The 27,887-nt window shown below is 37.7% G+C and overlaps 2 protein-coding genes across 4 annotated transcripts; one reads left to right on the top strand and one right to left on the bottom strand.

Annotated features, from left to right (window-relative positions):
• Positions 1 to 918: 918 nt before the first annotated feature.
• Positions 919 to 5,603, bottom strand: LOC143025929 (phosducin-like protein 3). Of its 3 annotated transcripts, none has more exons than XM_076185912.1 (4): positions 5,456 to 5,603; positions 4,549 to 4,742; positions 1,813 to 2,014; positions 919 to 1,288 (listed from the first exon to the last, which is right to left on the bottom strand). In XM_076185912.1, the coding sequence occupies exons 2-4, from the start codon at positions 4,732 to 4,734 to the stop codon at positions 1,023 to 1,025; spliced, it is 654 nt and encodes a 217-aa protein (XP_076042027.1). In that variant the 5' UTR covers positions 4,735 to 4,742; positions 5,456 to 5,603; the 3' UTR covers positions 919 to 1,022. The 3 variants fall into 3 exon arrangements, with proteins under 3 accessions (XP_076042027.1, XP_076042034.1, XP_076042042.1); XM_076185919.1 differs by having other exon boundaries at positions 5,431 to 5,562; XM_076185927.1 differs by having other exon boundaries at positions 5,393 to 5,532.
• A 549-nt stretch (positions 5,604 to 6,152) lies between these two features.
• LOC143031248 (cyclin-dependent kinase 9-like) lies at positions 6,153 to 27,768 on the top strand. The gene is made up of 9 exons (XM_076194839.1): positions 6,153 to 6,279; positions 9,820 to 9,901; positions 15,829 to 15,919; positions 16,249 to 16,415; positions 18,588 to 18,703; positions 21,918 to 22,056; positions 25,703 to 25,925; positions 26,249 to 26,388; positions 27,340 to 27,768. The coding sequence occupies exons 1-9, from the start codon at positions 6,176 to 6,178 to the stop codon at positions 27,472 to 27,474; spliced, it is 1,197 nt and encodes a 398-aa protein (XP_076050954.1). The 5' UTR covers positions 6,153 to 6,175; the 3' UTR covers positions 27,475 to 27,768.
• The last annotated feature ends 119 nt before the right edge of the window (positions 27,769 to 27,887 follow it).

Raw genomic sequence — 27,887 nt, forward strand, 5'->3', positions numbered from 1 at the left:
ATATATATAATATATATATATATATATTTATATATATATATATAGAAAAAGAATAAAAATGTGCTCTGATAGCTAGCCCCAAGCTTGCTATTGCAGTGTTCCATTAGAAGTATCACATCTACGCACAAAAGTATCTAGCATTATTTTCTCTTTTATATGCACTCCAAGAAAGCTAATAATCCATTGGTACTTGCACAAAGAAAAGAAAGTGCACTTTTAGGCACTAGAGCCAAACTGGAACACAAACAATCCAACAGAACATGAAGTCACACTACGAATTTCACTTCCAAAAGACCATCCTATGCACAAACCAGTGGTGAGATTCGTGTAAGAAAGACATAACCAAGTGTAACATCATATCAAATACTGTCCTTGTAGGTACCAGTGATGGTTCTACAATCTGGAACTGTAGCTCTGAGGAACTGTCCCTAGGTCTCCAAACTAGGCCCAAGATCTCTCTGTATCAAATTTGATTATCCTTCTTCCACTTTGCAACAAAGAAGTGCTGATAACCAGCAACTACACATCTTCTAATTGTTTGTGACAGAGAAACAGACCCATACTAATAGAACATAAACAACAGTCCAAACAGTGAAGTCTATTAGATGGTTCATGGACTGTTACTTGCTAATGCAAGGCTTTGGATTTCCAGACAGTAAAATTTGAGACACACATTATAATTTTAACTAAATTATTGTGCATACTGTGATATATACAAGTTAAATAATTTTTGTTCTTGACCTAAATCAGTGTTTTTATTTATAAAAACAAGTCTGCATTTTTCTAAATTAATCATTGCATATGAAGATTATTTCTGTTTAAACTGTGTTTTTAATATGACAAAGTCTAAGTGTTTTTCACCTGAATCACAGTGTCTTGATTTAAATAAAGTACTTTTTGAAGAAGAAAAAAATAGTAGTCAATACAGAGTATTTTACTTAATATGAATAATTTCCATGTCATTATAACAATGTGAATCTAAGTCTGTACCTCAGATTTCTAAACTAAATCAATATAAGTTCTTAATCCGAATCTGTGTCTGAATCATCACTATCACCACGAATGGTCTTCTTCACTTTCATCTTCTGCTGGGGTCGCTTCCCAGCCACTGGTGGGTTGAGGAGATCTCCGTTATATTCCAGCACCTCTGTTCGGCCTAGCCTCCACTCCAACATCTCCGTTGGGAATTCATCTGTGTTCCCAAGATCAGTGAATCCCACAATGTAATCCCGTGTCTTGCCATTGCGTAAAACACAGAGAGTGGGCAAGACTTTGATTCTCAGACGGTCTGGGGAATAAAAAAAAGAAAAGAAATGTGAATATGGAAACTGAAGATGACTCTTGTAAAAATTGCTCTCAAATTCCTCCTGTTTACCAAGATATACTTCATCATACATTCAAATTTCACAAATATGACAACTTACTCATCTCAGCAACACCCATGAACCTGAGACAATCACATAAATAATAAATATCACCTTAAATTTCAATAACTGAAAACCTGCAGTCCCATAATGCTCATTAATTCTTCAGGCCCTCCCACAGATCTCTTCAGAAAGAAACACTGGACAGCTGTCTATGCTTTAGTGTTAATGTGAATCTGTTTCTGTATCACCAATTGGTGGGAGAAGGGAAGCAGTTGCCAGTTGCCAATTCTTTTACGTGAAAAAGTGAGGAAAGATTGAAGTGACAAAGAAAGACCTTAGTCCTGGTTTAAATACCAGCCCACTGGGATGGCATCCCTTGATGTTATGGATATTGATAGGATCTGAAGAATGAACAGAGGATCCAATACACATTTAATTTTCTCACCTGTGAGGAATGGAGCTTTTTCTGCATTGATTTTGCAAAACCGAGTTTCAACGTGCTTCCTTGCCAGGATATCTAAATGTTTATCCATAATCTTACATCGGAAAAATCCATCTCGGTAGAAGTGACAAACCACATTTTCTGATTTCTTTGAGGTATCAAAGAATTCCTTTTGATCATACAATTCTGAGTATTCACCATGGCCCTGAAAAAGAAAGATACAATATGTATGTATGTCTATGCATATTGGAAGAATGAGTGACTATCTATGTACCATCTATATGTCAAGGGGTTTTTCCTCTTACTAGAGAGGTAGCCAAGTCAAAAGGCATATACCCACTCCCACCCACTACCCTTTCCTCCCCATCATCATAGCTCCTCATGGATGACAGGTCATCCCTGCATCCCACCCACTGCCCTGGGTCAGAAGCAATGCAGAAGCAGAAAGAAGAATGAGCGACTAGCAAAAACAATGAACTGAAGGAACTTGAAGGTAAACAATGAGGTGGATGGATGTGTACTGGATGTAAGAGGAATGTCTGTCAAGGAGGGAAGGGAGAAGCCATCCCCCAAATATGGGGGAATGGACTTTTTGGTGTGAGTACAATGTACAAGTCATTAAGTGTGCAGTACATACATATACATATACCAACAGCTTTTCCCCCTTACAGTGATATATTAATAACTATTTTTGGCTATTATGACCCAGATGTATCAAGTAGAAGTGGATAGAGAGAACTGGAGGGGAATACAAAGAGGTGGATCAATGGAGTGATGGGGTCACTGGATAGAAGAAGAATGTCTGTCCTACAATGAAGTAGTGCAAACAACAGAAATGAGTGGAGAGTGGTTGTATGTGGACAAGGAAATGACATGATCTGAAGGAATTTTTTTGTGACTGCTCTGTATAATTCTTGAGAGGATCGAGGTGGGTGGGGGAGGGCAATAAAATTAAGTGGTGAAACAAAATTAGCTCTTGCTGATGGGGCCTTCTATGAATGTATCTTGCTGCATTAGCTTTGACCCAAGCAGTATGGTGGACAAGGATAACCGTTCATCCACAAGAAGCAACAATAGGACAGCAAATGGGTTTATACATGGGTGTGGGACAGGTGTTGAGTGGATGTATGCTTTGATTTACTCCCTTTATATAGGGGAATAAGCTTTTTGGTATATTCATGTTAAAAATATATATAAAAAGGGGGGCATACATATAGTGTTGTTGAGTAATATTTTGAGGTTCCAGTCTTTTTATACTCTGGAGCAAAGTTGCTACAGATCAGGCTTGGTAATTCTGGGGCTGTTTTCCAGGCCTAGTCATTCATACATCTATCTATATACAAAGGGCTTTTTCCCCCTTACAAGGGAGGTAGCCAAGTCCAAAGGGAAGTATCCACTCACATCCACTATCCTTCCCTCTCATCTTGGCTCCTTATGGATGACAGATCATCCCTGCATCTCACCCACTGCCCTGCATTGCTTCTTACCCAGGGCAGTGGCCAGGATACAGGGATGACCTGTCATCCATGAAGAGCTAAGATGAGAGCAAAGAAAAAGTGGTGGAAGGGAATGGAATGGGTAGGAGTCTGTATTTTCCTTTGAACTTGGTTACCTCCCTTGTAAGGGAGAAAAAGCCCTTGGTGTGTGTATTTACCTAGTTTTACCTGGTTGTATTTTGCAGGAGAAGAGCTATGCTCGTAGAGACCCACAGTTGTATCTTTCCGCACCCAGTTCTTTCTTAAAGTCATGTATAGCTTTAGCACTCACTGTTTTCTCTTTCAATTTATTCCATGTATCTATCACATGTGTGTGTTTGTGTGTGTGTGTGTGTACATATGTATATATATACATGTATATGGAAATAAACTCATCTGTTGGGATTCGAACCCTCGCCTGAGCGGCTTGCATCTTACAAGACGAAGATTGTACCATCACGCCATCCTGACCCTTCAATACGAAATGACTTAGTTCACGGCCCAGTCGTTCCGCCGAGGGCACCCAGGTGGAACGTGGTATGTACTGTATTTCATTAAATCCTTTATGCTGGCTAGTCTTCCGACAAGTGTTTGTCCTTTATGCAGGCTAGTCTTCCAATAAGTGTTTGTCCTTTATGCAGGCTAGTCTTCTGACAAGTGTTTGTCCTTTATGAAGACTAGCCTGCATAAAGAGCAAACACTTGTCGGAAGACTAGCCTGCATAAAGGACAAACACTTGTCGGAAGACTAGCCTGCATAAAGGACAAACACTTGTCGGAAGACTAGCCTGCATAAAGGACAAACACTTGTCGGAAGACTAGCCTGCATAAAGGATTTGATGAAATACAGTACATACCACGTTCCACCCGGGTGCCCTCGGCGGAACAACTGGGCCGTGAACTAAGTTGTTTCGTTTTGAAGGGTCAGGATGGCGTGATGGTACAATCTTCGTCTTGTAAGACGCAAGCCGCTCAGGCGAGGGTTCGAATCCCAGCAGATGAATTTATTTCCAAATGTCAATTGACACGAATATATATATATATATATATTTAGATGTATAGATATATGAATGACTAGGGTTGAGAAACAGCCCCAGAATTACCAAGCCTGATCTGTTACAACTTTGTTCCAGAGGATATAAAAAAAAATTAAAATAGGAACCTCAAAATGTTACTCAGCAACATAATGTATGCCCACTCCTTTTTTCTTTCTTTATTTCTATATCCATATTAACCAGACACCCCACCCCAATCCCTGTCCTTACAATCGCAAGCCACTCTTGCTTCTTTTGAGCCCTCTTCTTCATGGCTTCAATCCGTTCCTTCCGGATGCTCTCCAGGTCATCTGCATCCAGGTTTTCAAGGCGGTCAATTTCGGCATCCAGCTGTTGTTCAATAATTTGTGTGGCAGCTGTCAGCTGCTGTTCCAGAAGATTGCTAGCCGCTGCCATTGTTCCACCTTCGATAAACAAAGCAGTATTTTGGAGATGAAAATCTGCTGGTACCTGCCATGCATACAATAATAGTTTTAATTTACATTTAGTTTTGCTAAGTCTATCCCATGTTTCGTTTAATTAAATTTCACTATATTTTGTACTTTAGGGACAATTCCCTAATACATCCGGGACTATCTGTGAAATAAATTAATTCTTTGTAAAGATGTATCTCAGAGCTGAATAAAATTCTAAAATGAGACAATACTTGTGAGAAATGTACACTTACTTCATAAACTCAAACTATTTTTTTTTAACTTGTTACATAACAGACCACTAACTTGCACCAACTATATAATGAAAGAATTCTTTTAAAATCTTGTATGATCAGTATGTCAAAGGTTATAAAACAGAAAGCTGAAAGGAACCTTATATGGACACAGACTCCCACGCCTCTTCCATCATTAACCATGTCAAGTAATTAGTTTGGTAGGCAGTATTAACTCCACTTTTGGGTCTAATCATTGAATGACAGTCGAATAGCAAAATTATCTTCCAATAAATATAAGTAATGTTACTGCTAACTGTACATGCCATCAGATTTACTCATGTAATGAAGACTATAAGTCACTGTGACTATCACTATCATAAGGATGTTCAAACATTCTTTACCTACATATAATGAAATAATAAACTATCTTGCACTGTTCTTGCCTTTGTATAAACTTCACACACTTACAGCGTCTATGCACCTACACACTTGTATTATCTCAACACTTCTTCTGGAACCTACGTTCACAATGACACGATCTACTATAGGCGAGGCATGTAAAACCATGAATCACAACACGTGTCCGATTGTATTGATGATATTTGCGATGTACATTATGATTTTAGATTACTGTCGTTAACATGATCTAGTAATAATCCACTTATTTCATGAATATTACACTACTATACTAGAAACAATTGATTCGTGTATAATTGCTAAAATCCTGAAAAATATAACAGACTATGCCAGAGCCAATGATAATATGAACGTCATGAACTAGCTTGCAGCTGCGAAGGAATCTTTTTAGTTTATACCATTAAGACTGAGTTTAAATATATTGTTATAAAACTCATCTTTAAGTGGCTTATTACTATTTAGTAGCATATGTGCTGAAAATGTTTGGGTAATATTGACATAACCGCTCAATAACGCATCCTGCTTCTTCACTATTTCGAGAATACCAATCCCTTACGTTATTTCTACTAAGATGAGTACATATAATTGAATCAAATATAGGTTATGGGTATCCATGTAAACTTTCGTTCTATTCATTATAATAAAATGTAGTTCAATATTTATTCAGACGTTATTTTTATGGAATCACGTAAATAAATAACGGCATAATTCATTCGGTGGGTTGGCAAACCTGAGTGCTTGTAAATAAACAGAAACGCTCCGATATGGAAGATGATGTGCAGTCGAGAAAAAAGCTTCGAAGATTTAACGTTTCCATACTGCGAAGAAGTAAGCAAGTATGAAAAATTGGACAAAATCGGCCAAGGCACCTTTGGGTAAGTTTTATTTGTTGTACGTTGTTGTAAATGAGTCAGTTATGAACACGTAGGAAAGGTTTGGAAAAGTACCCTCCCCCTAGTGTTGAAACCAATTTAATAAAATTGTAATAATAAAAGGTCAGTGACTTTGATCTGTGTTGGGAGTAATATACCCCGGAAATGTATATTGTATCATACAGAACCGTGAGGCAGCATGGGTCATTTTAAACTAGTAGTAAACTTTGGCCTTGTCAAAGAACAGGATATACATTTGAAACAAGTAATTACATCAGCATATTCAATATGAGAAGTCTTTAAGGCTTTTATAGTAATATCAAACACAGAAAGCATATGGAAATGGTGACGTCATAGATAAATGTAGTTGTGATGAATTTTATAAATGATGTTTTGATGCACAGCCACAGATAATGCAGTTGCTAGTATGCTGAAGCATTAGCCTAGTTGAATTGATGTTTGAGTGAGCGGAGTTTAAATGGTAAGTTTTTGGAAGTGCATACCTGCATGATATAGCAATAGAAAATTTAATATTAACTTTATAAATTATAATATATCAGCCTAATAAACATTTTTCTTGGCAGAAATCAATAACAGAAAAATATGCTAAAAGTTATATACAAATACAAGAATTGACTAAAGCTTATGAATCTGTTTTCCCTAAAAAAGTGTAGACTCAGAGGTGACTTGATACAGGTCTTCAAGATTCTAAAGGAGATTGACAACATCAAAAGTGACAAAATTTTTACACTGAATGAGAATCCGACAATGGTCTCAAATGGTCAGGAAATAGATTTAATCTGGAAGTGGGTAGAAACAACTTCGCCAACCATGTAGTTAATGAATGGAATAAACTTCCTGCAAAGGCAGTGCAATGTAGTTCAGTTTGAAGCTTTAAGATTCGTTTAGATAAACATCTAAGCAAGATGCTGTAATGACTGCCATTTATTTTATATTATTTGTTTGTTATTATTTGTCTGCTTATTTGCTTGATTTTCATTTATCATTTATCTGTCAGTTTATTATTATTTACTATTTACCTGTTTGTTTATTATTTAACTATACCTATGCATTTATTTTTTATTTTTTATTATTTATATATATATATATATTTTTTTTTTTCGCATCCAACCTAGTTATGGACCTAAAGGTCTGTTGGCATGCTCCGCCTTTGTAATCCTTTGTAAATAAATGAAGCCACTACAACTGCTTGAGGCTCCATCTTTGTTTTGGTAGATGCGGAGGTCGAAGGAAGTAAAGTGTGATGACTGTGTATTCTAACCTAACCTAACCTACCTACCTAACATAACCAGCATTTAGTAATGCAGTACCTATAATTCAGGATTGTCGTTGCTGTCTTCGACCTCTAAATCTATCAAAACAAAGATGGCGTCTCAAGCAGTCATAGTAGTTACGTTTGTATATAGCTTTTAGCAACTTTTTCTGTTTATTTTTGCCAAGAAAAATTTATATTACATAGACATATTATAATTTACAAGATTAGTATTTCATTTTCTAATACCATATCGTGTAGGTGTGCACTTCTAAAAAAAATACCAGTTAAATCCTAAGTTGGGGAACAAAAAAAATTGAGGGTAAATTTTTGCAATCATACATGCAGGGAATTTTTAAATGAAACTTATATTGTCATTTATATTTAATATAATTCTGGTGATTCTGATACTCATTTCCACTATACATCAATGGTTCCTCACACTCCAGCCCTTAGATGAATGAAAGAAGAAGGGAATGTAAAGTTGGAATATGATAGGAACATTAAGAACTAATAATGACATCAAAATTTATTTTAATTTGGGAGAGGTACCACATTCCTCATCATTATTCATATTTAAGATCAACTCATAATGTCAGTAACTAAATTTTTTCTTATATGATGATGTTCTCTCTAAATATATATTTTTTGTAATATAAATTTACTTTGTCTGCATAATGTAATGTATGTGATGTACATGTACTCCCCTTGGCTATCCACATAAGCAGTGATGGTGTAGAGAAGGGGAAGGTGACTTTCATATATTATTTTAGAAATTTGTTGCACGTTATGGCAACACAGTCAGCTCCCCAACCACTCCAATGCTAAACATGGCAAAATAAACTGAAGAACCTACTGGTAGAGAAAAGAAATCCCGTAGAATGTTGATCTATATATTACAGCCGTGGTCCAAGGTTCTCTTCAGAGGACAGCAGACTATGGTCATAATATACGGATCACTATTCTGCAGTGTTTCTATTTAATTTAATTTTGTGGATGTTTTACAATTTGTACATTCCCATGGCAAGATGTTTACTAATACTACCAATAATAATGTTATTTCTACTGAAATTAACTCGTTTTCACACCAGCCTGGGTGGGTTGTTAATGAATTGCATAGAAATCAGTATCAAATTCACATGAACCACACAATAAAATGCTCATTTTTGACATTCTTGATTAGGGGATTGAACCTCTGACAAATGTTTTACCTCAGAATATCTCTCCCCCCCCTCTCTCTCTCTCTCTCTCTCTCTCTCTCTCTCTCTCTCTCTCTCTCTCTCTCTCTCTCTCTCTCTCTCTCTCTCTCTCTCTCTCTCTCTCTCTCTCTTTCATCTTAATTTACAAATCATACAATTTTTTTACCTGCTTTATGTAAATAACCAGTGTTATACTGAATTTATCTGGAATAAAAGACACTTGTAATAAGATGGAAGTTAATAAGTATGGAATAGAGTGGAAGAAAATGTATTGAGTCTGATGGAAAATGGGAAGATTACTTTCTATTCCACCCCACACCTGATGGTGGGTCATGTCAAGAAGTCCTTCATAGGATTAACATGGCCCATGGTACTATGGACTCTCTCAGTCAAAGTATAAGGGCATCGTAATTATGCACGAAGACTAAGATCTGGATCTTCAAATTGTGTATGCTCCCTCTCTTGTTATATAGCTGAGAGACTTGGATATCGAATGCTTGTTTGAAGAGACGTCTCAATGCCTTTGGTACCAAGTGCCTTCAGAGAATAATGGATTATTATTGTTATGACTTTGTGTCAAAAGAGCAACTGCTTTATGAGATTCAGTGAAGGGATGTTATCAGTATAATTCATCAGTACCAACTCTGGCTTAATGTCCATGTATCATGCTTCCATGATATTAAGCTTTTATTTCCACAGGAAACTACCTGTGGTGAAGGAGATAAAAAATCGCTGCAAAAATTATGCCTAGGATAAATGACTGATCTTGCGAAGAGATGTTTGTAATAGGAATGGTGGCTCCATAGGGGCTTGCTGAGTGAAATGATGGGAATGGCATTAGTGTGTGAATAAAGTGACATGTTCCGCAGTGAATGGTCCCCTTTGGTAATGATAGGTTAGATCAGCATTTCTCAACCTTTTACCCTTGCATAACCTTTAAAATAAATTGCATGTCTCAAGGAAACCCTGGGCAAAAAAACACACAAAAAAAAACACATATACCATATCTTTCTCATATACGAAGATGATTTCCATTGTCAGTTGGATAATGTTGGGTTACTTCTTCTTCAGAGAGGTGTTCAAGGCGCGTCACAAGAAGACCAAGAAGACGGTGGCTCTCAAGAAGGTCCTCATGGAAAATGAAAAAGAAGGAGTAAGTAAATTGATCACTTGTTTGTTATGTTCCACTATTTCGTACTCCTGGGAGCTCTTGCATAGTCATATGTCTTCAAAACTATGTAGACGACAAAAGAAGTCACAGCAAAACCATTCATTCACTGTGGTGAGTGAATTTAGTAGCTGTTATGAGTGCCTCCTCCTCACCTCCTCATTTCCCACTCAATCCAGCATAGTAACCTCTACCATACTTCATCTGAAATACATTTAAATGCTTTTTTTCTTCCATAAAAGAGGAAGAGTTTAAATGTGTTTGAGATGAAGTGTCTAAGAGGTATGATAGGGGTTACTATATTGGATAGAGTGAGAAAAGAGGAGGAGAACGGGGGCTGGAAAAAAGAGTTGGGAGATAGGGTTAATGAAAGAGGATTGGGATGTTTTGGATACATGGAAAGAATGAGTGAAGAAAGATTAGTCAAAGAAGTGTGGAAGGGAGTGAAATTGAGGAGGTTACCAAGGATGAGATGGATGGATGGATGGGGGTAAAAGGGGGATTGGGAAAGAGGGGAATGTCTGTTGAGGAAGGAAGAGAGAAGGCAGAAGATAGGGGTGAGTGGAAAATAGCTGTATATGGATAATACTGTGATGCATGGAAGGGAGTGGGTGGGGGATGGGGGAGTGAGGGTGATGTTACAGGTGAATGATATTTTGATGCAACTTGAAGGGATTTCTCCCCATCTTCTCTTTTTCTACATGAGGGGACAGAGGGGGGTTCACTGATTAAATAAAGTGGTCTTGCTGTGGATGTGCTGTGTCTTGCTACCCAGGGCAATGGGTGAAATACAGGAATGACCCATCATCCAGGAGGATCCAAAAAAAGAGGGAGTATGTAGTGATGAAATGAGTGGGAGAGGAATTATGCCTTCTGTCTTTGGCTACCTCTCTTGTAAGGGGGAAAAAGCCCTTGGTGGATGTATGTATGCATGCATGCATGTATGAGTGTCTTAAATCTACTAAATTAAGAAGTTGTCAAAAAAGTTATCTCTGCAAAAACATTGGTAATGGTGAGTGTTCGTGAAAGAAAAATGCCTGATGTCCTTAGATTAGTAAAAAAAAATAGACAAATGTATATACAGTACTATCTATCATACTTCAGACTTGAAATGTATTTGTATCCGTTATATAATGCATGCTCCAGAATAATGTTTGTGATTAATGGTGAAAAGCTAAAAATGTAAATACTATACATCTATATGTCTATATACCAAGAGCTTTTTCCCCCTTATAAGAGAGGTAGCCAAGTCAGAGGCATGTACCCAATCTCACCCATTTCATTTCCCTCCACCACCCTTTCCACCTGTCCCATCTCAGGTCCTCATGGATGACAGCTCATCTCTGCATCTGCCAACTGTCCTAGGTCAAACACAATGCAGCAAGACACAGGACATCCACAGCAAGGCTGCTTCACTTAATCAGTGACCCCCCCCTTTGTCCCCTCACTGTAAATACTATACATACATATACCAGAAAGCTCTTTCCCCTTTATAAGGGGGTAGCATAGTCAAAGCATATATCCATGTTTCATCCATCCCACATTATTATTAATGTGGATGGGGGGGTGAGGGAGTATGAATGAATGATATTTTGACGCAGCCCAAAAGGCTTTCTCCTCGTCATCTTTTTTTCTGCATGAAGGGGGGTTGCCGATTAAATGAAGTGGCCTTGCTGTGTATATGGTATGTCTTGCTGCATTGCATCTGACCCAGGGCAGTGGGCAAGATGCAGGGATGACCTGTCATCCAGGAGGAGCCAAGAAAAGAGGGAGGGAGGGGTGGTGAATGGGAGTGGAGTATGTGGGGATGAAATGAGTGGGATTGGATTTATGCTTTTGACTTTGGCTACCTCCCTTGTAAGGGGGAAAAAGCCCCTGGTATATGTATGTACTATTATCAGTATAGAAAAAATATGAATGAGTATGATAAATGAACATGTTATGAATATGTGAATATGTTATGAATATAAAGATATGGATACAAAAGAAGATTGTTCAGCTACTGTTTTTGAAGCAAGAGGGGTACTGTTATCTCCCTGATGGCATATAAATGTTTCTCCATGTATGTTTATGTGCATATGTACACAAATGTTGTACTCATATATTATAATATCTACAACAATCAGGCTTTGTCTCGAGTCTCCTTCCATGATCATACTTTATATTTTGGTTTCTTATTTTATATTATTGTACCAGTGTTTTTTGTAAATGTTTAAATTAAATACTATTGATATCAAAACAGGTCTATTGTAATAAAACAGAAAGTACATTATACATGGTAAATACATTGTACAATCATAATTGAAACATTTAGAAATTCATCATTATAATAACCATAGAAAATCATTATTGACAAATCAGACTTTACTGTAAAGAAAAGTGAAAGTGAATGGAAATCTCTGATCTCTCATGAGTTGAGATTGTTGAGGTCATTATCACATGTAGTCATTCAGGGAAGGAATATTATGATGTCTAGGGATAGTGTGAGACAGTGTTGGATGATGTGCTCAGTGGCCGTATGCTGGATGCATCTAGGACAGTTTGATTCTGTGGTCTGACCTCACCCATGAAACATAAAGTCTTCAGCAAGAGAGTACTACCTAAGAAAATGGTAATGGTGGCTGTAGACATAAATAGGGTGTTAGACAGGAAAACAATCAAACATACATACATATACCAAGGACTTTTTCCCCCTTATGAGGGAGGTAGCCAAAGTCAAAGGCATAAACCAAATCCCACTCATTTCATCCCCCACATACTCCACTCCCATTCACTACCACTTCCACCCTCTTTTCTTGGCTTCTCCAGGATGAAGGGTCATCCCTGCATCTTACCCACTGTCCTGGGTCATAAGCAATGCAGCAAGGCTGCTTCATTTAATCAGCAACCCCTCTCTCAGTCCCCTCATGCAGAAAAAGAGAAGACGGGGAGAGATCCCTTTGGGCTGCATCAAAATATCATTCACACATTATCCCTCACCCCTATTCCCCATCCGCTCCCTTCCGTGCATCACAGCTCTATACACAACCATTCTCCACCCATCACTATCTTCTATCTCTCCCTTCCTCAACAGATATTCTCCTCTTTCCCAATGCCCCTTTTACCCCATCCATCCATCCCCTCATTTTCACTCCCTCCACCTCTGCCTTCCACACACACAGAAAAACAATCATAGAAATTGAAATTTACTACAATGACTAAAAATGGTTGACAGTTTTCCTTATAAGCAAAGAATGCAGTGTATCTCAGAAGAGCCATCTCAGTCGACCAGTTAATCTATTGCCCTGGTTCTCTCTTACAAGAGAACTGTGCCCCTTAGGAAACTGGCCATAGCCACTGGTTCAGCCCACAAGTCACTAAGTGAAGAGAAACTTTTCTGAAGTGAATGTAGGACAGTGAATTAGAAAATGATCTGTATGTTCTTTGTGGTGTTTACATCTAAGGCAGTTAGTATCTATTGCAAGGCCAATTCTGTGTTGATACTTGTGTGAGGTAGTAACCTAAATGTTTTTGTACAATTCTTGCTTGTCTTAGGAATGGTGTCTTTTGCTGGATTGATTTTTGGAGATTCTGGTGAAGTGTAGAAATTATCAGTCTATTAAGTAATATTTGCATTTTATTGCATGGGTGTCTGGAAGGGACAATTGAACCCCAAACCCCAGCGAAATCCAGCATGTGTTTGAAACTTTGCATGTTATCATAATTTTGTTAAATTTCTAAGCTATATTATATTAGTGTATAATTGATAAAAGTAAAATGTAAGTATATAATGTAAATATATGCCTATGCAGCCAATTTGAAGTGTATACCTTGATATAACCTTATACCATTAATCATGTATGTATAATATTTAGTTTTGGCTCCCTACAAAAATTCCTGTAGACACCACCCTTGTTTCATTGTGTGCATGTATTTAGCTAATTGTTTTTGTGTGGAAGTATTGTGGGGTAGGTTGTTGTAGAGTAGAAAACTGCTTGATTTTTTTTTTTTTTTTTTTTTTTTTTTTTTTTTTTATTGGGTGTATATGTTAGACTTTTTTTTGGGGTGTATATGTTAGACTTTGTTTGTGTGATGTAATGGGTGGATTTGAAGGTCCATGCATAGAATTGTTTACCTATTATTCTCATGTTTTTCTCATTGTGAAGGATTTTGATTTTTGTGTTCTGGGTCTTGATTTAGTACAGCTAGTTATTAATTAGGGTTTATTTGTGTTATTTTTTTGGTTGGTTCTATAGCTATATTTTGATGCAGCCTAAAGGGATTTCTCCCTGTCTTCTCTTTTTAAGTGAGGTGGCCTTGCTATGGATGTGCTGTGTCTTGCTGCATTGCCTCTGACCCAGGGCAGTAGGCGGAATATGGGGATGATCCGTCATCCATGAGGAGCTAAGATGAGAGGGAGGAGGAGTTGGTGGATGGGAGTGGAATGGTTGGAAGTGGGTACTTGCATTTTGATTTGGCTACCTCCCTTGTAAGGGAAACAAAGAAAAACTTGGTACATGTATATAGATATGGATAGATCTATAGCTAGAAATAAATCTCCCCTTAAAGAATGGTGATAATTTTTAACTTCTGCTATCCCTCCTCTCTACTACCATCTATAAATATCTCCTTTACCACCTCGATGGTTCCATCTGTGTGGTACGTTGTTGTTCCCAAGGATAGAAGTGCCGATATAATTATCAGTGATGAAATATTGTGTAGGTTGTCTTTCTTTCTTTTCTTAATTGTTGGATACAGTGTTGTGGAAATATAGTTAAGTAAGGTTGTTATGAATTGTTTGCACAGTGTTTTTGTTGTCCAGATTACATGCCTGCAATTGTTCTGAGTCTCCAGTGTCTAGTTTTGTTATTTATCTTTGCTATAAGGTCTTGTGAGAAGTGAAGCTCATTGTGTGTCAAATGTGAGATAGGATTTTGTTCAATGGGAGATACTGGCCATTTGCTTTGACCACTAGGTGCTTCTTTGTTTCATGCAACATCACTGGACCTCTTAAGGGATCTTGATGTCCTGTTTTATGTCAGCCAATATTCTTTGTTAAGCTTTTAGTAAGTCATCTATGTATGCAAGAGTTTACATGTTTTGCTCCAGGTTTGGGGTGGGAAGGTTTTGTCAATTAATCTATTGCCCTAGATCTGTCTTGCAGGAGACCCATGGTTCTTAGGTAAAGAACAATAGCCACTGGATTAGCCCAGTCCCTCAAGGAAGAACTATTGTTTTGTTGCTTGGGTATGGGTAGGATGTTCATCTTCTATGTGAGGGTCATATTTTGAGCAGTTTGTTTCTGTGGCCAGGCCTATTTTACAGTGTTAGCATTGTGTTAGTGCTGGATGGTGACCTAAACACAGTCATGCTAATGGATAGAAAGGTTGTATGTTGGAGAAAGGAATGGTCGTGGATGGTGAACATTATTTTAGACTAAACTCAGGATCTAGCCCACATGGGTATTATAGTTTCCTAAAGAAAATACCTTTGGATTTATGTGATTCAGATTCTTTTGAAGTCCGTGTTAATTGGAGATTAGTATGATACTTTATATATATATATATTAGAATTATCATTGTTGGCAGTTGAAGTGAGTAACTTAGTGTTTTTGTTTCAGGGTTTTCTTCAATTTCCAGGCATGTTTTTTCCGTTAGTAATGATGAGAATGGGCCAACATTCTGTTGTTTGACCACTAGACTCACCAAGAAGCTAGTGTTGAATATTTTGGTTTAAGTATATTTTAGCTTCCTCTCATTAATGTGTATAGAATTCAATCTTTCTTTAGCAATATGATAGTATAGATTGTATAATTTGAATACTTTTTTATTTCTCCTTGATGGAGGTGTATGGTATTGTTAACATGGTATCATGATTACTTGAGTATAGTATTGTTAGATTGTCATGCTAATTTAATGATGTGTCTTTTTCAGTTCCCAATAACAGCTCTTCGGGAAATACGGATTTTACAACAGCTAAAACATGAAAATGTCATTCGCCTAATTGAGATTTGTAGAACCAAACGTAAGTATTCCCAGGAAGTCTGACTTAACTTATAGTTTTAAGTTTGTTTTCAATAGTCCACCTCCTCAACCAGTACATTACTACAGCATAGTTCTTGTTGTGCATATTACAATTAGGTAAATAGAAATGGATAAACACAGTTGTGTCCTGCATTAAGGTCTATGGCATGCTCTAGTGCATCCACATTTTCTCTTACAGTCAAGCTTGTTCCCATATAGTATACTTATTAATCCCAAATAAGATGATTGTAATTCTACTATATTGCCTCCTTCAGGATATTGAACAAGTATATATGACTAACTGTAATTTTTTTTCTAACATTTTCTTAGCGTCAGGGTTCAACAGATGGAGATCTACTTTTTACCTGGTTTTTGACTTCTGTGAGCATGATCTGGCTGGATTGTTATCCAACTACAATGTCAAGTTTAATCTTGGAGAAATCAAGAAGGTGATGCAACAGCTGTTGGGGGGCCTTTTCTACATTCACAGCAACAAGGTACTGTGTTCATATTATCGCAGAAGGATATGTGCAGTAACATCAGTATACAGTATTGATTTACAGTTTTTGTTTTTAGTGGTTGTTGTACAACTAAGGGTACTGTAGGACATAGGAGTACAAGTAATCTTGATTAATTTCGATTTGTGGGGTATTACTATTCTTCCGTATTGACTTGAGGGAATAGATTTATTTTGTGCATTTAGAATTAAAGCTGTTAGGTTATTGTACATTTCTTCCAAATTGCTGACTAGGCTGTTGACCTTGTGCTTGTAAGTGATCTGACCCAAGGTGGTGTGCATATTACCCTCCATGACCTGACACCTAACCGCACTCATGGCGTCTGGACTGACTGTGTATCTTACGGTTCTTACCCTGTCACAGCCCCCTCATCTCATCAAAATTGGCTCTCCTGAAGTCTAGTACTAGAACATTATTTGTAATATTTAATTCTTCCCAAATAATGTTAAATCTTATTTCTTGATGATCGCTAGAGCCTAGACCAGTGTTTCTCAACCAGGGTTCCCTGGAACTCTAAGGTTCCACAAAAGGTCCCTAAGGGTTGTGCGAGAATAAGTGAGATAAGCTAATGCACTTTTGATTTTTTATTTAATTTCATATAAGCAATATAATTAAACATGCACAACTTATTCGTGGTTATTGTAATAATGTGATATAGACATCATCCTACCTAACTTATGATTACAATGAAAATAAAATGAGAAAGATATGTTATATATATATTTTTTTTTTCGCAGGAGTTCCTTGAGACATGCAATTTATTTTAAAGGTTACGCAAGGGTAAAAAGGTTGAGAAACGCTGGCCTAGACTATCTCCCACTTTTAGGTTTCTAGTTAGATGCTCATTATTAGTTAAAAGTAAGTCCAAAGTATTCTCTCCCCTTGTAGGATCAGTAATTATTTGTTTTAGGAAATTATCCTGCACCACATCTAAGAAATTTTGTGCTTCCTGGTCTCCTAATAAATTTCCCAGTTGATGTTTCTATGATTAAAATCTCCCGCGATTACAATGTTTTTGTACTGGAACGCCCTGTGAATTTTATAAATCAGGGGATCAGTATGCTCAATGCTGAGGTTAGGAGGTCTATACAAGAACCCAATAATAAGTTTCTTATTCTTGCCTATAATCTCTACCCAAATAGATTCTGTACTATCCCCACCCTGGGGAAACACACCTGGGTCCTATGCTTCCTATCTTTGTCGCAGATATCTCGACTGGGGCTATCCCTTACAACCAAAATCTTACCTGTGGGCAGGGATCTAGGGACTGCCCTACCCTTCTCTTGCATCTTCTTTGGTTCTTCTTGTAGACCCGCAAGAGCTTGAAAAGAGTTTCTGCATTCAAGTGGGCCTGGTGACGGCTTTTCACCATCTTTCCATTTTTTTTATTTTATTTTTTTTTATTATTATTATTATTATTATTATTATTATTATTATTATTATTATTATTTTTTTTTCTTCTCTCCACCATTTTCTACCCAGGTTCCAAGCATGGTTTGTCATCCGTGTTTTGGGCTTTCAAGCAAAGAACCCAATTCTCTTCTGAGGCCCTTAACAGTCTTCTCTAAGGCTACAATTCTTCTATGCAGAGATTGTACCTTTTCGGAGCTGATCACTGAAAGACAACCACTCCAAAAAATTACTCATTTGTGAAGACTGATTGGAAAGGTTCATTCATTATTTCTGCCTTAGCTGAGGCCTCTTCAAAGACCTCACCACCCATTATGTGTTGGTTTGTGTTAGAGATAGAAAGAGAGAGACACCATGTGTGTTTTTATATTTTTTTCTATATCCTGTAAGAGGGAGGGAGGGAGGGGGATGAATGGGAGTGGAGTATGTGGGGATGGAATGGGTGGGAGTCGACTTTATGCCTTTGTTTTTGGCTACCTCCCTTGCAAGGGGGGGAAAGCCGTTGGTGTATGTATGTACAGTACTACCTCTCATTAATGGACTAAAAGGGGGGTAATGGTGTCTATTGATGTGAATAATCCGTTGATTTGGAGTGGTTTTTGGGTGGCATAGTGATTGCACAGCACTGAACAACAGCACCAAAAACACTGCAAACTCAGCTAATTAATGTCCGTTAATGAGAGGTAGTACTGTATGTATGTATTTTTATCACTATATTTTTTCTTTCTCTTTTTAAACCAGATTCTTCATCGTGACATGAAGGCTGCAAACGTCCTAATTACCAAAACTGGAATTCTCAAATTAGCCGACTTTGGTTTGGCTCGAGCTTTTTCTCAGAGGAATGGCCAACCCAACAGGTTAGTTACCTTTGTGAAATAAACTGTATACAAATTGTTTGCATTGTAATTATATCTGTTTTATTATGCTTTCTTTTTTTAACATTGGGTTACATTGTAAAAGCACACCAACATGCCTTTTTATCCATTAGACCATTAGGTTTTATCTCTATATACCAAGGGCTTTCTCCCTCTTACAAGTGAGGTAGCCAACTCAAAAGGCAGGTATCCACTCCCACTCATTTTACTCCTACCCATTCCACTCCTATCCACCACACTTTCCTCCCTCTCCTCTTAGCTCCTCATAGATGACGGGTCATCCCTGTATCCCACCCACTGCCCTGGGTTAAAAGCAATGCAGAAAGTCACAGTACATTTACAGCAAGGCAGCTTCACTTAATCAGCAATCCCCCCTCTCCGTCCTCTCATGTAGAAAAAAAAGAAGACAGGGAGAAATCACTTCGGGCTTTGTCAAAACATCGTTTATACATAACCACTCTTTACTTCCATCCCCCACCCCCTCCTGTCCTTGCATCACAGTATCATGTATACACAGCCATTCTCCATTCATCCCTATCTCCTGCCTTCTCTCTTCCTTGCTCAACAGTCATTTCCCTTTTCCTTAAAGCCCCATTCACCCCATCCATCCATCTCATCCTCAGTCACCCCCTCAAGTTCACTCCACCCACCTCTGCCTTCCACACCTCTTTTACTTATCTTTCTTCACTCATTCTTTCCATGTTTCCAAATCATCCCAATATTCTTTCATCATCCCTATCTGCCATCTCCTTTTCCACCCCCAGCTCTCCTCATCACCTCTATCCAACTTTGTAACCCCTACTATACTTCTCAGACATTTAATCAAATATCTCTCTGCCTCTCTTAAATTCCAGGTCTCTGCCCCATACAGTACCATTGGCACAATCACCCCTTTACACAATCTCATCTGCATCCATTCTTAGGTGCCTATTTCTCATGACACTGTTTAATCCCCCCAAAACATTTACATGCTTCTCTTATTCTACAATTTACTTCCACATCCACTATTCCCTTTCCTGCCATATACAACCCCAAATACATAAAGCCATCCACTTCCTCCAGCTTCTCTCCTTTAAAACTTCCAACTTGCTGCCATCTCCCCTTATTCATCTTATCACCTTACTTTTACCCACATTTACCTTAAACTTTTTCCTGTTACATACTCTCCTAAACTCTGTCACCAACTCCCGCAATCCCTCCTCTGACTCTGCCGCAATCACAATGTTGTCAGCAAACAACAATTGGCTCATCTCCCACTTTTCTCCATTTTCTTTAACCATCTCTAGTCCCCTGCCCTTCACCACTCCTCTGTCCACTGCTTATGCACTCTCAGATGCTTACAATTCTCATCTTCCTCAAGTGTCTCACCTTTCACATACTCATTTGACCTATCACCCTCAGAGGATGCTCACTGACGGAACTGGTTAGTGTTGCTACTTGCAGTGGAGGTTGAGGTGACGGCAGTTTGAATCCTGCCAGCGAATTGGACCAAGGGCATGGTTCATTAAATGCCATGCTACAAAGTCCTCTGTAAGAGGCACTATCCTAGCCTCCTGATAGGGGAGTTCACAATATTAAACTAAATCATCATTACCATCAACATTCAGTATAGAATCTTATAGCTTTACTTTGACATACATTCACTTCTAATTTTTTTCTCTTATGCACCCTGCCAGACTCCATCATGATCTGCTTCATTGTCTCTTGAGAATCAGCCACAAGTGTGTAGTGTCATTTGTAAATAACTATTTACTCTTGTCAGCATATAGGAAATTCATATTGCACCAAACAATCTATAACTTGGTATATCAGTTAAGTAATAAGTTGCACTAGAATTGCTGCTGGACCATTTGTTATAAATTTTGTTCAGACAAGCAACAAATGGTAGGTATATGAGCAAATTTAAATTAAGTGGGAGAATGTTTTGATTTATTGCAAGCCTTTATGTTTGCATCCTGTGTTTAGTTGAATAGAATTGTTTGACACTGTTGAGAACAAGCTCTTTGTTATGTGACTTCATGGTTAACCCCATCTGTGCCATGTGGCATTTCTTTTTATTGTGGTTACTGCCAGACCATTTTGTTTACCTCTATGATGTGCTTTTGATAGTGTAGGGGTTATAACCTATCTCAGGTCGTCTGTTATCCAGTGGGCAATTACATTTCCCCTAAATTCTGGTTGCAGCCAGGCTCTATATAGTAACCCTTTCAGTAGCAGAGTGGGTGAATGTTAAAATTAGAACAGGTGGCAGACACTTATATGCTCAGCCCTCAATTTAATGGACCCCAATTAATGGATTTTGGAGGGAACTGACAAAATTCAGACTCAAAATAAATTTAAGTCAGCTCACTCTATGGTCACAACATATCAAGAACTCATCTTCACAGTCCTTTGTAAGTATGACATTAGATTACAAGAAATATGTTGGATTTATTATATTCATTTGACCAGTGTCCCCTCCTTTTGTCCGTTAAATTAAGAGATGGGTGTACTGTTGTTACATTGCATGGATGTGTCAGTAGGGGCAGTTCCCCCCCTTCACCCACTCACTGATCAATGATGGGAGATGGACAATGGAACCTGTAATAAACCTGAAGTTAAATAACATGTTGTCAATGGATAGTACACCCTCTTTTCTCCACACCACACAAACCAATCACTGGATAGTTGTGTGAACCTCCATGTAATCATAGCTGTCATCATAAATTGCATGGGCTGATATAACAGCAATTCCTGCAGCCTTATTGTAGACCAAAAGACCTGCTGGCTTAATTTTCCATTAAAAATCAAGTGGCTAAAACTGCAATAGAACATTCAGAGTGATTGTTTATGATCAAGTTTGTCCTGATTAATTTTTTGGTAATTGTTATTTGGATCAAGATTAATATGGATGAACTTAACATATTGGCTGTGACATTCAGTCATGTTATTCTGATTCAGGATACTTTCAAGTGATTTAATTCTCTTGAGGCCTTGACAAGCCCTTTGTGATTAACCCTTTGGCTCAGACTTTCATTGCTTATATATATCCTAACACCAAGCAGTTTTACTCAGTTTTTTAGTCCAAGGGTTAAGATTTATATCATTTGGATAAGAGCTTTATTAAAGAATCACCAAAGTTTGAGAGATAAAGTAGGCAGAAATGTGAGACCTGATTTTGCTGCAAATAGCTTATGCGGTTCATGGCTTGGTTCAGATACACCAATCGAGTAGTGACGCTGTGGTACCGACCTCCGGAACTTCTGCTTGGTGAGCGGAACTATGGCCCACCCATCGACATGTGGGGCGCTGGCTGCATCATGGCTGAAATGTGGACCAGAACCCCTATCATGCAGGTGTGTGCCATTGCCTGAATGCTTGCATAGAATTGTGTTAATCTGTAGTCTGTTCATCATGATGATATAAAAGTTATTCAGGCTATTGGTGTGACGTGTCATTCTGTGGCAGGATAAGGCACGTGGGAGATTATTGACCATTGTACATAGTATCAAATTTTCCATTAACCCTTTATAGTACATGGTGCTATGTTGGATATGTTCAATGATTTTGCTCTGAATAATGCCAGTTGAGTATCCTAGTTAGAGGAACCTTCATACCATGGAAGGTTAAATTGAAATTCTATTTCATACATTGACTGTACAGGTATTTTTAGAAGTCATTATACAACACCCTATCTATTTCAATACTTGACAGTTGATCACATGCTAAGAGAATGGAGTAGATCCACTTTGTTATTATCAAAATGAACAGACTATAGTTGGAGTAGTATGTAGGCCCTCATGATTGTGTGGTGCTCTACAAAACTGAAGCTGTCCTTGTAAAGATGTTTCTTTTATCATTCCTCTATGGTGAGGTCCAGCAACTCTCCCATGAAGTGAAGCCATTATTCTGTTGAAGTGATAAATGGCTCATTAAGAGAAAGATATTAATGGAAACTTTTTTATTAGGATTGTGTCACTTTTATGTAGTGTTGTATGTCTACTATAGGCATGTTTAGGGGCATATATAATTTTAGATGCTGAGCTCATACCCTTGTTTGGCTACCTCAACTCAGGTCATCTGGATATATAATGACAAAGGACATGAATTTACTATACTCCAAAGCAGGAGTTACAAAAATATGGTCCACTAGGTCATTTCATCAGGCCTGCCGCCTCATATGTGTATTTATTTTATTATTATTATTATTATTATTTTTTTTTTAGTTATGTTAATAAAAAAAATTGGTACAATATTCAATGTGTAAATAAATAATTATACAGCCCACACTTGTCATTCTCTCAGTTATGTGGCTTGCTCTGAAAAAAGTTTGGTGATCCCTGCTCTGTGGTGTAGGATTTATTAGATGCACACAAACTTTTTGTGAATTCAGAAAGCTTGGATTAAAGGTCACCAGAGAAATGATGGACTAATGCAGTACATGAACCTTCTACTATATTGAATGATGTAAATGAAAACAATTTGTATTGGATCATAATTGCATTACATTTATAAATGGAATTGGTGAAGCTAGAGAATTGTTGAGATTTTTTCTAAACTTAAAAGAGAAGTTTTCAATAATATTTGATATGTTAGTGTAAAATGAGGAGGAAAATTGTCAAAAAGACTGGAATTCTGAATTTTCTGATGGCTGCTAAAAAAACTTCATAACCCCTCAAGTGATGACATATTTTACTGCAGGAAAATAATAATCATGATAATCTAATATTGTACATATATGTGTCACTAATATCCAAACATAAATTAATGCCATATATATATAAAAAGTTGTAAATTTTATTTGCTTCATGTTTTTTAACACCATGAGCATCATATACATTTGCTATCACCACTTTCTTCAAGCTTTTTTATCAACTCATGATTTTGTCCTATAGTCAAATACAGTTTCTGCTCTTTAGAAATGATTTATTGCAGCAGATTGAAAATCACTATAATTAATGGCATTTGTGACTCGGAAGAATATAAAGCATTCTCTCTCTCTCTCTCTCTCTCTCTCTCTCTTTGTAAAGCTTGAGGTTTCCAGTCAGTGAATCTTGAAGTAATGAATATTATTAGTTTTGTGGAAACTCTCCCTCTTTGTCTCTCTCTCTCTCTCTCTCTCTCTCTCTCTCTCTCTCTCTCTCATCAAGAAACATAATTTGTTTTGTGATACACATCATGGTTTCTCCAAGGGTAAGTCATGTGTGACTAATCTTCTATCCTTTTACACAAAAGTGTATAAGGTGCCAGATAACATTGATAGTTATGATGTTATCTACCTTGACTTTAGCAAAGCATTTGACAAGATGCCCAGAGACTACTAAATAAAATCAAAGCCCATGGCATAGGAGGAAAAGTGTTAGAATAGATTAGAGCTTGGATCAGTAACAGAAAACAGCGGGTCACCATAAATGGAGTAAAATCCAGGTGGGGCAATGTTACTAGTGGGGTTCCCCAGGGCTCGGTTTTGGGTCCCATGGTCATTATGTACATAAATGACTTACACGATGGGATAAATAGTGATGTTTGTAAGTTTGTTGACACAAAAATAGGATGCCGAGATTCTGTAGGACGATCTTAACAAATTGTTCACAGTCGGTGAAATAGGAAATGAACTTAAATATCTCAAATTGGAGCATGTTAAACATAGTGCTACACAACCCCAAAAATAGATATAGCTTAAATAACATGTTTTTAGAGAAAACCAAGTGCAAGAGAGACTTGGGAGTTCTAATGAGTCCTGACCTAAAATCCAGGAAACAGTGCATTAGTGCCAGGAATAAAGCAAACAGAGCATTAGGTTTCATTACCAGGACAGTTACGAATAGAAGTTCAGAGGTAATTATCAAACTCTGTCTAGTGTTAGTTAGACCCATCCTTGACTATGTGGTACATTTTTGGTCTCCGTCTTATAGAATGGACATCAGTTCACTAGAATCAGTACAGAGGAGAATGACCAAAATGATACATGGGCTCAGAAATTTACCTTACAAAGAGAGGCTTAGGCACCTTAACTTACACTCTCTGGAAAGACGCAGAGTGCAGGGTGATCTAATAGAGGTGTTTAAGTGGATCAAAGGCTTTAACAAGGGTGATGCAAACAAGGTCATCATATTAGGACAACAGGGCTGGACTTGCAGTAATGGATTTAAACTGGGCAAATTTAGATTTAAGAAGGAAATAGACAAGAGTTGGTTTACGAATAGGGTAGTCAATGAATTGAACAGACTTAGTAACCATGTAGTGAGCACTGAAACTATCAGTTGTTTTAAGAAACGGTTAAAAAACTTTATGGATGGGGTGACAGGTGGTAATTGACATGGAAGTGCCTAGTGTAGGCTTCATGGTCTCTTGCAGTCTCTCTGTGCTGCAGATGTACAGTCAGTGAAGTTTTAGACAACAGTTGTTATTATTTTACTGTTAATTACTCTCCATTCACATGTCATACAGGGTTGTAATGGATGAACACATTAGTGATAATATAGGGCAAGAAGCATAATGTTTAGGAGCATGTATTAAGAATAGGGAGAGGATCATGATGATTTTGGTTACAAATGCTTGAGTTGGGAGAAGGTTAGGGTGGTGGGGGCTCGGAGGTGGTCATGACGCCGCGGGGATATGAATGCTCAACGAAGGAAGTGATCTGGTTGAACATTATGAACTCCCCCACCCAGAAAGGGTGAGGGTTTGCCTCATTATAGTAGACTTTTTGAAGCAAAGAATTTAATGTAGTATGCAGTCCCAAATCACTTCCACTCCTGACCTCTTACCTAAGTAGCAATGCTTTAAGCCACTAACTCAATTAAGAAAATGGACAGGTACAAAGGCTATGAGAGATTTTAGAACTTTAGAGAGTGTGAATGATAGTGACACAAATGTGCTATGTGTAGATATTTGGTAGTGGGAAATATTTAGTGTGTAAAGAAACAAGACCATCCCAGAAATGAAAGGGAATGATATTCGATAATATGTACTGATGAGTTTGTAATTATGTTTCCGTAGGGAAGCACAGAACAGCATCAACTCAACTTGATATGCCAGCTCTGCGGAAGCATCAGCCCTGAGGTGTGGCCTGGGGTGGAGGCCCTACCGCTCTTCAACACAATGGAGCTCGCCAAGAACCAAAGACGCAAAGTGAGGGAACGACTCAAGCCTTACTTAAGGGACACCCACGCTTGCGACCTTATAGATAAGATGCTGACGTTAGACCCGGGGAAGAGAACAGGCAAGTATGGTTTCGAACCACAGAAGATAAGATGTTGAAGTCATGTGTCAGAACAAGAATAGTTTTGTATTGTAATGTAATTATTTTGATGAAGCTTCATTTGAAAATGGACTTTAATGTTGTAAGTACTATTTATGACTTCATACATTTCTCCTGGCCACCAGGAACCAATAGCAAGTACAGGTATTTGTCTAATTAGATATGGTGAGATACAGAGATGGAACACCACGAGCATAGGTCCCCTTCCCATAAGATACAACTAGGTAAAAACACACACACAGTGTTTGTATAACTTATATAACCTTTAATCCTATAAACCTTAGATGCTGATGCTGCCCTGAACCATGACTTCTTTTGGGCGGATCCACTTCCATGTGACCTGGCAAAAATGCTTAGCCAACACACACAAAGTATGTTCGAGTTCCTGGCGCCGCCTCGACGTGGACGTGTACATAATGGACAGGTTTGTGTTTAAGTTTGTGCACTTGACTTTGAATTGGTATTCTCTGTCTTTTGCTCCCTCTTTCTCTCTCTCTCTTTATGTCAACATTACAAGAGTTGGTTTAATGTCATGAATTCCTTTCATGGAGGGCTAAGATTATTACCATCATCAGAAGTTGTAGTAATAGTTAGCATTGTGGAAAAAAAAGTATGAATTTATGAAAGGAATGAGGTGTTTGGATCAAATTTTTATACTAAGGTAGATATGCAAAAAGTTTTTGGCAAAAGGTGAGGATGTCTTTTGCGCTTATTGGATTTGAAGAACACATATGGTGAGTTAATAGGAAGGCATTGTGGGATGTGCTGCAGATGTATGGGGTAGAAGGAAGGCTGTTGAGGGCAGTCAAAAAAATTTATATGAGTAGGAGAGCTTGTCCCCATCTGGGGTATTGGTTGCATGTTAATGTGGGGTTAAAAGTGCTAAGTAGCATGCAACTGATACTTTAGGGTCTATATGGGGCACCCCTACAGACCAAGGCCACCCATCATTTTGTCTGTGGTTGAGGAAATCTTGATTCATAGAGAAATGATGATACATTATTTTACTGGAACTGTCCCTCCGTTATGTTGTCCCCCGATTCTTGTTACTGTTCTGTACCATTTCTTTGAATATGGTAATTAAATTTCTTGTTTCGCTGAGCCCTGTGGTGGGGGAAAAGAATACTGCCACTAAGTATTTCTACTTGAGTCGTATAATGCGACAAAAACGGGATGCTTTGTAGTTGATATCTTTAAATTATTTTTATGTTAAACATCTACTTCTTTGGTTATTTTTAATGGGGAGGGATTGAAGGGAAAATAATATATTTAAAGTGAATAGGTAAGTAGGAGTGAAAGTATTAGAATGGAAAAAAAAAATAACCACATTATTTCGAACATCATTGCTGAGATATCGATTCCTTTCATTTTGTAGGCACCCGTGCAGGCAGCAACAGGAACGACCTCTTCCTCACAACCGACACAGAAGGGCAGCCATCACAGGTCTGGAAGGCCCTCCACCTCTGCCAGTGTAGCCAGCATGTCCTCCTGTCCAGATCGTATATTCTAAATCAATTGCCTGTGCTAGGTGATTGAAATTAATTTTACCCCATAGGGTATTTAGAACTTTTTGTTTGGAGTGAATATATCAGAAGGAGTTACTGTACCAGCTGGATGTTCTAGGAATTATTCTTGGATTATGGAATATTCTAGAATGTTATCCAATGTTGAATGGAGTATCTAGGATGTTTTTGTATACAGAATATTGTATAGTCTGTAGTTAGGCTGGATGTTTTAGAACTGGTTTTATAAAAAGCTCTTTCTGTTATATTTTATAATGATAATTGGACATTCTAGATTGTGTCATGGATATATATATATATATATATACATATATATGTATATATATATGTATATATATGTATATATATGTATATATATATATATATATATATATACATATATATATATATATATATATAT

Source organism: Oratosquilla oratoria, chromosome 1 (assembly GCF_046742065.1).
Source record: "Oratosquilla oratoria isolate Oo_2021 chromosome 1, ASM4674206v1, whole genome shotgun sequence".
Taxonomy (NCBI): Eukaryota; Metazoa; Arthropoda; class Malacostraca; order Stomatopoda; family Squillidae; genus Oratosquilla; species Oratosquilla oratoria.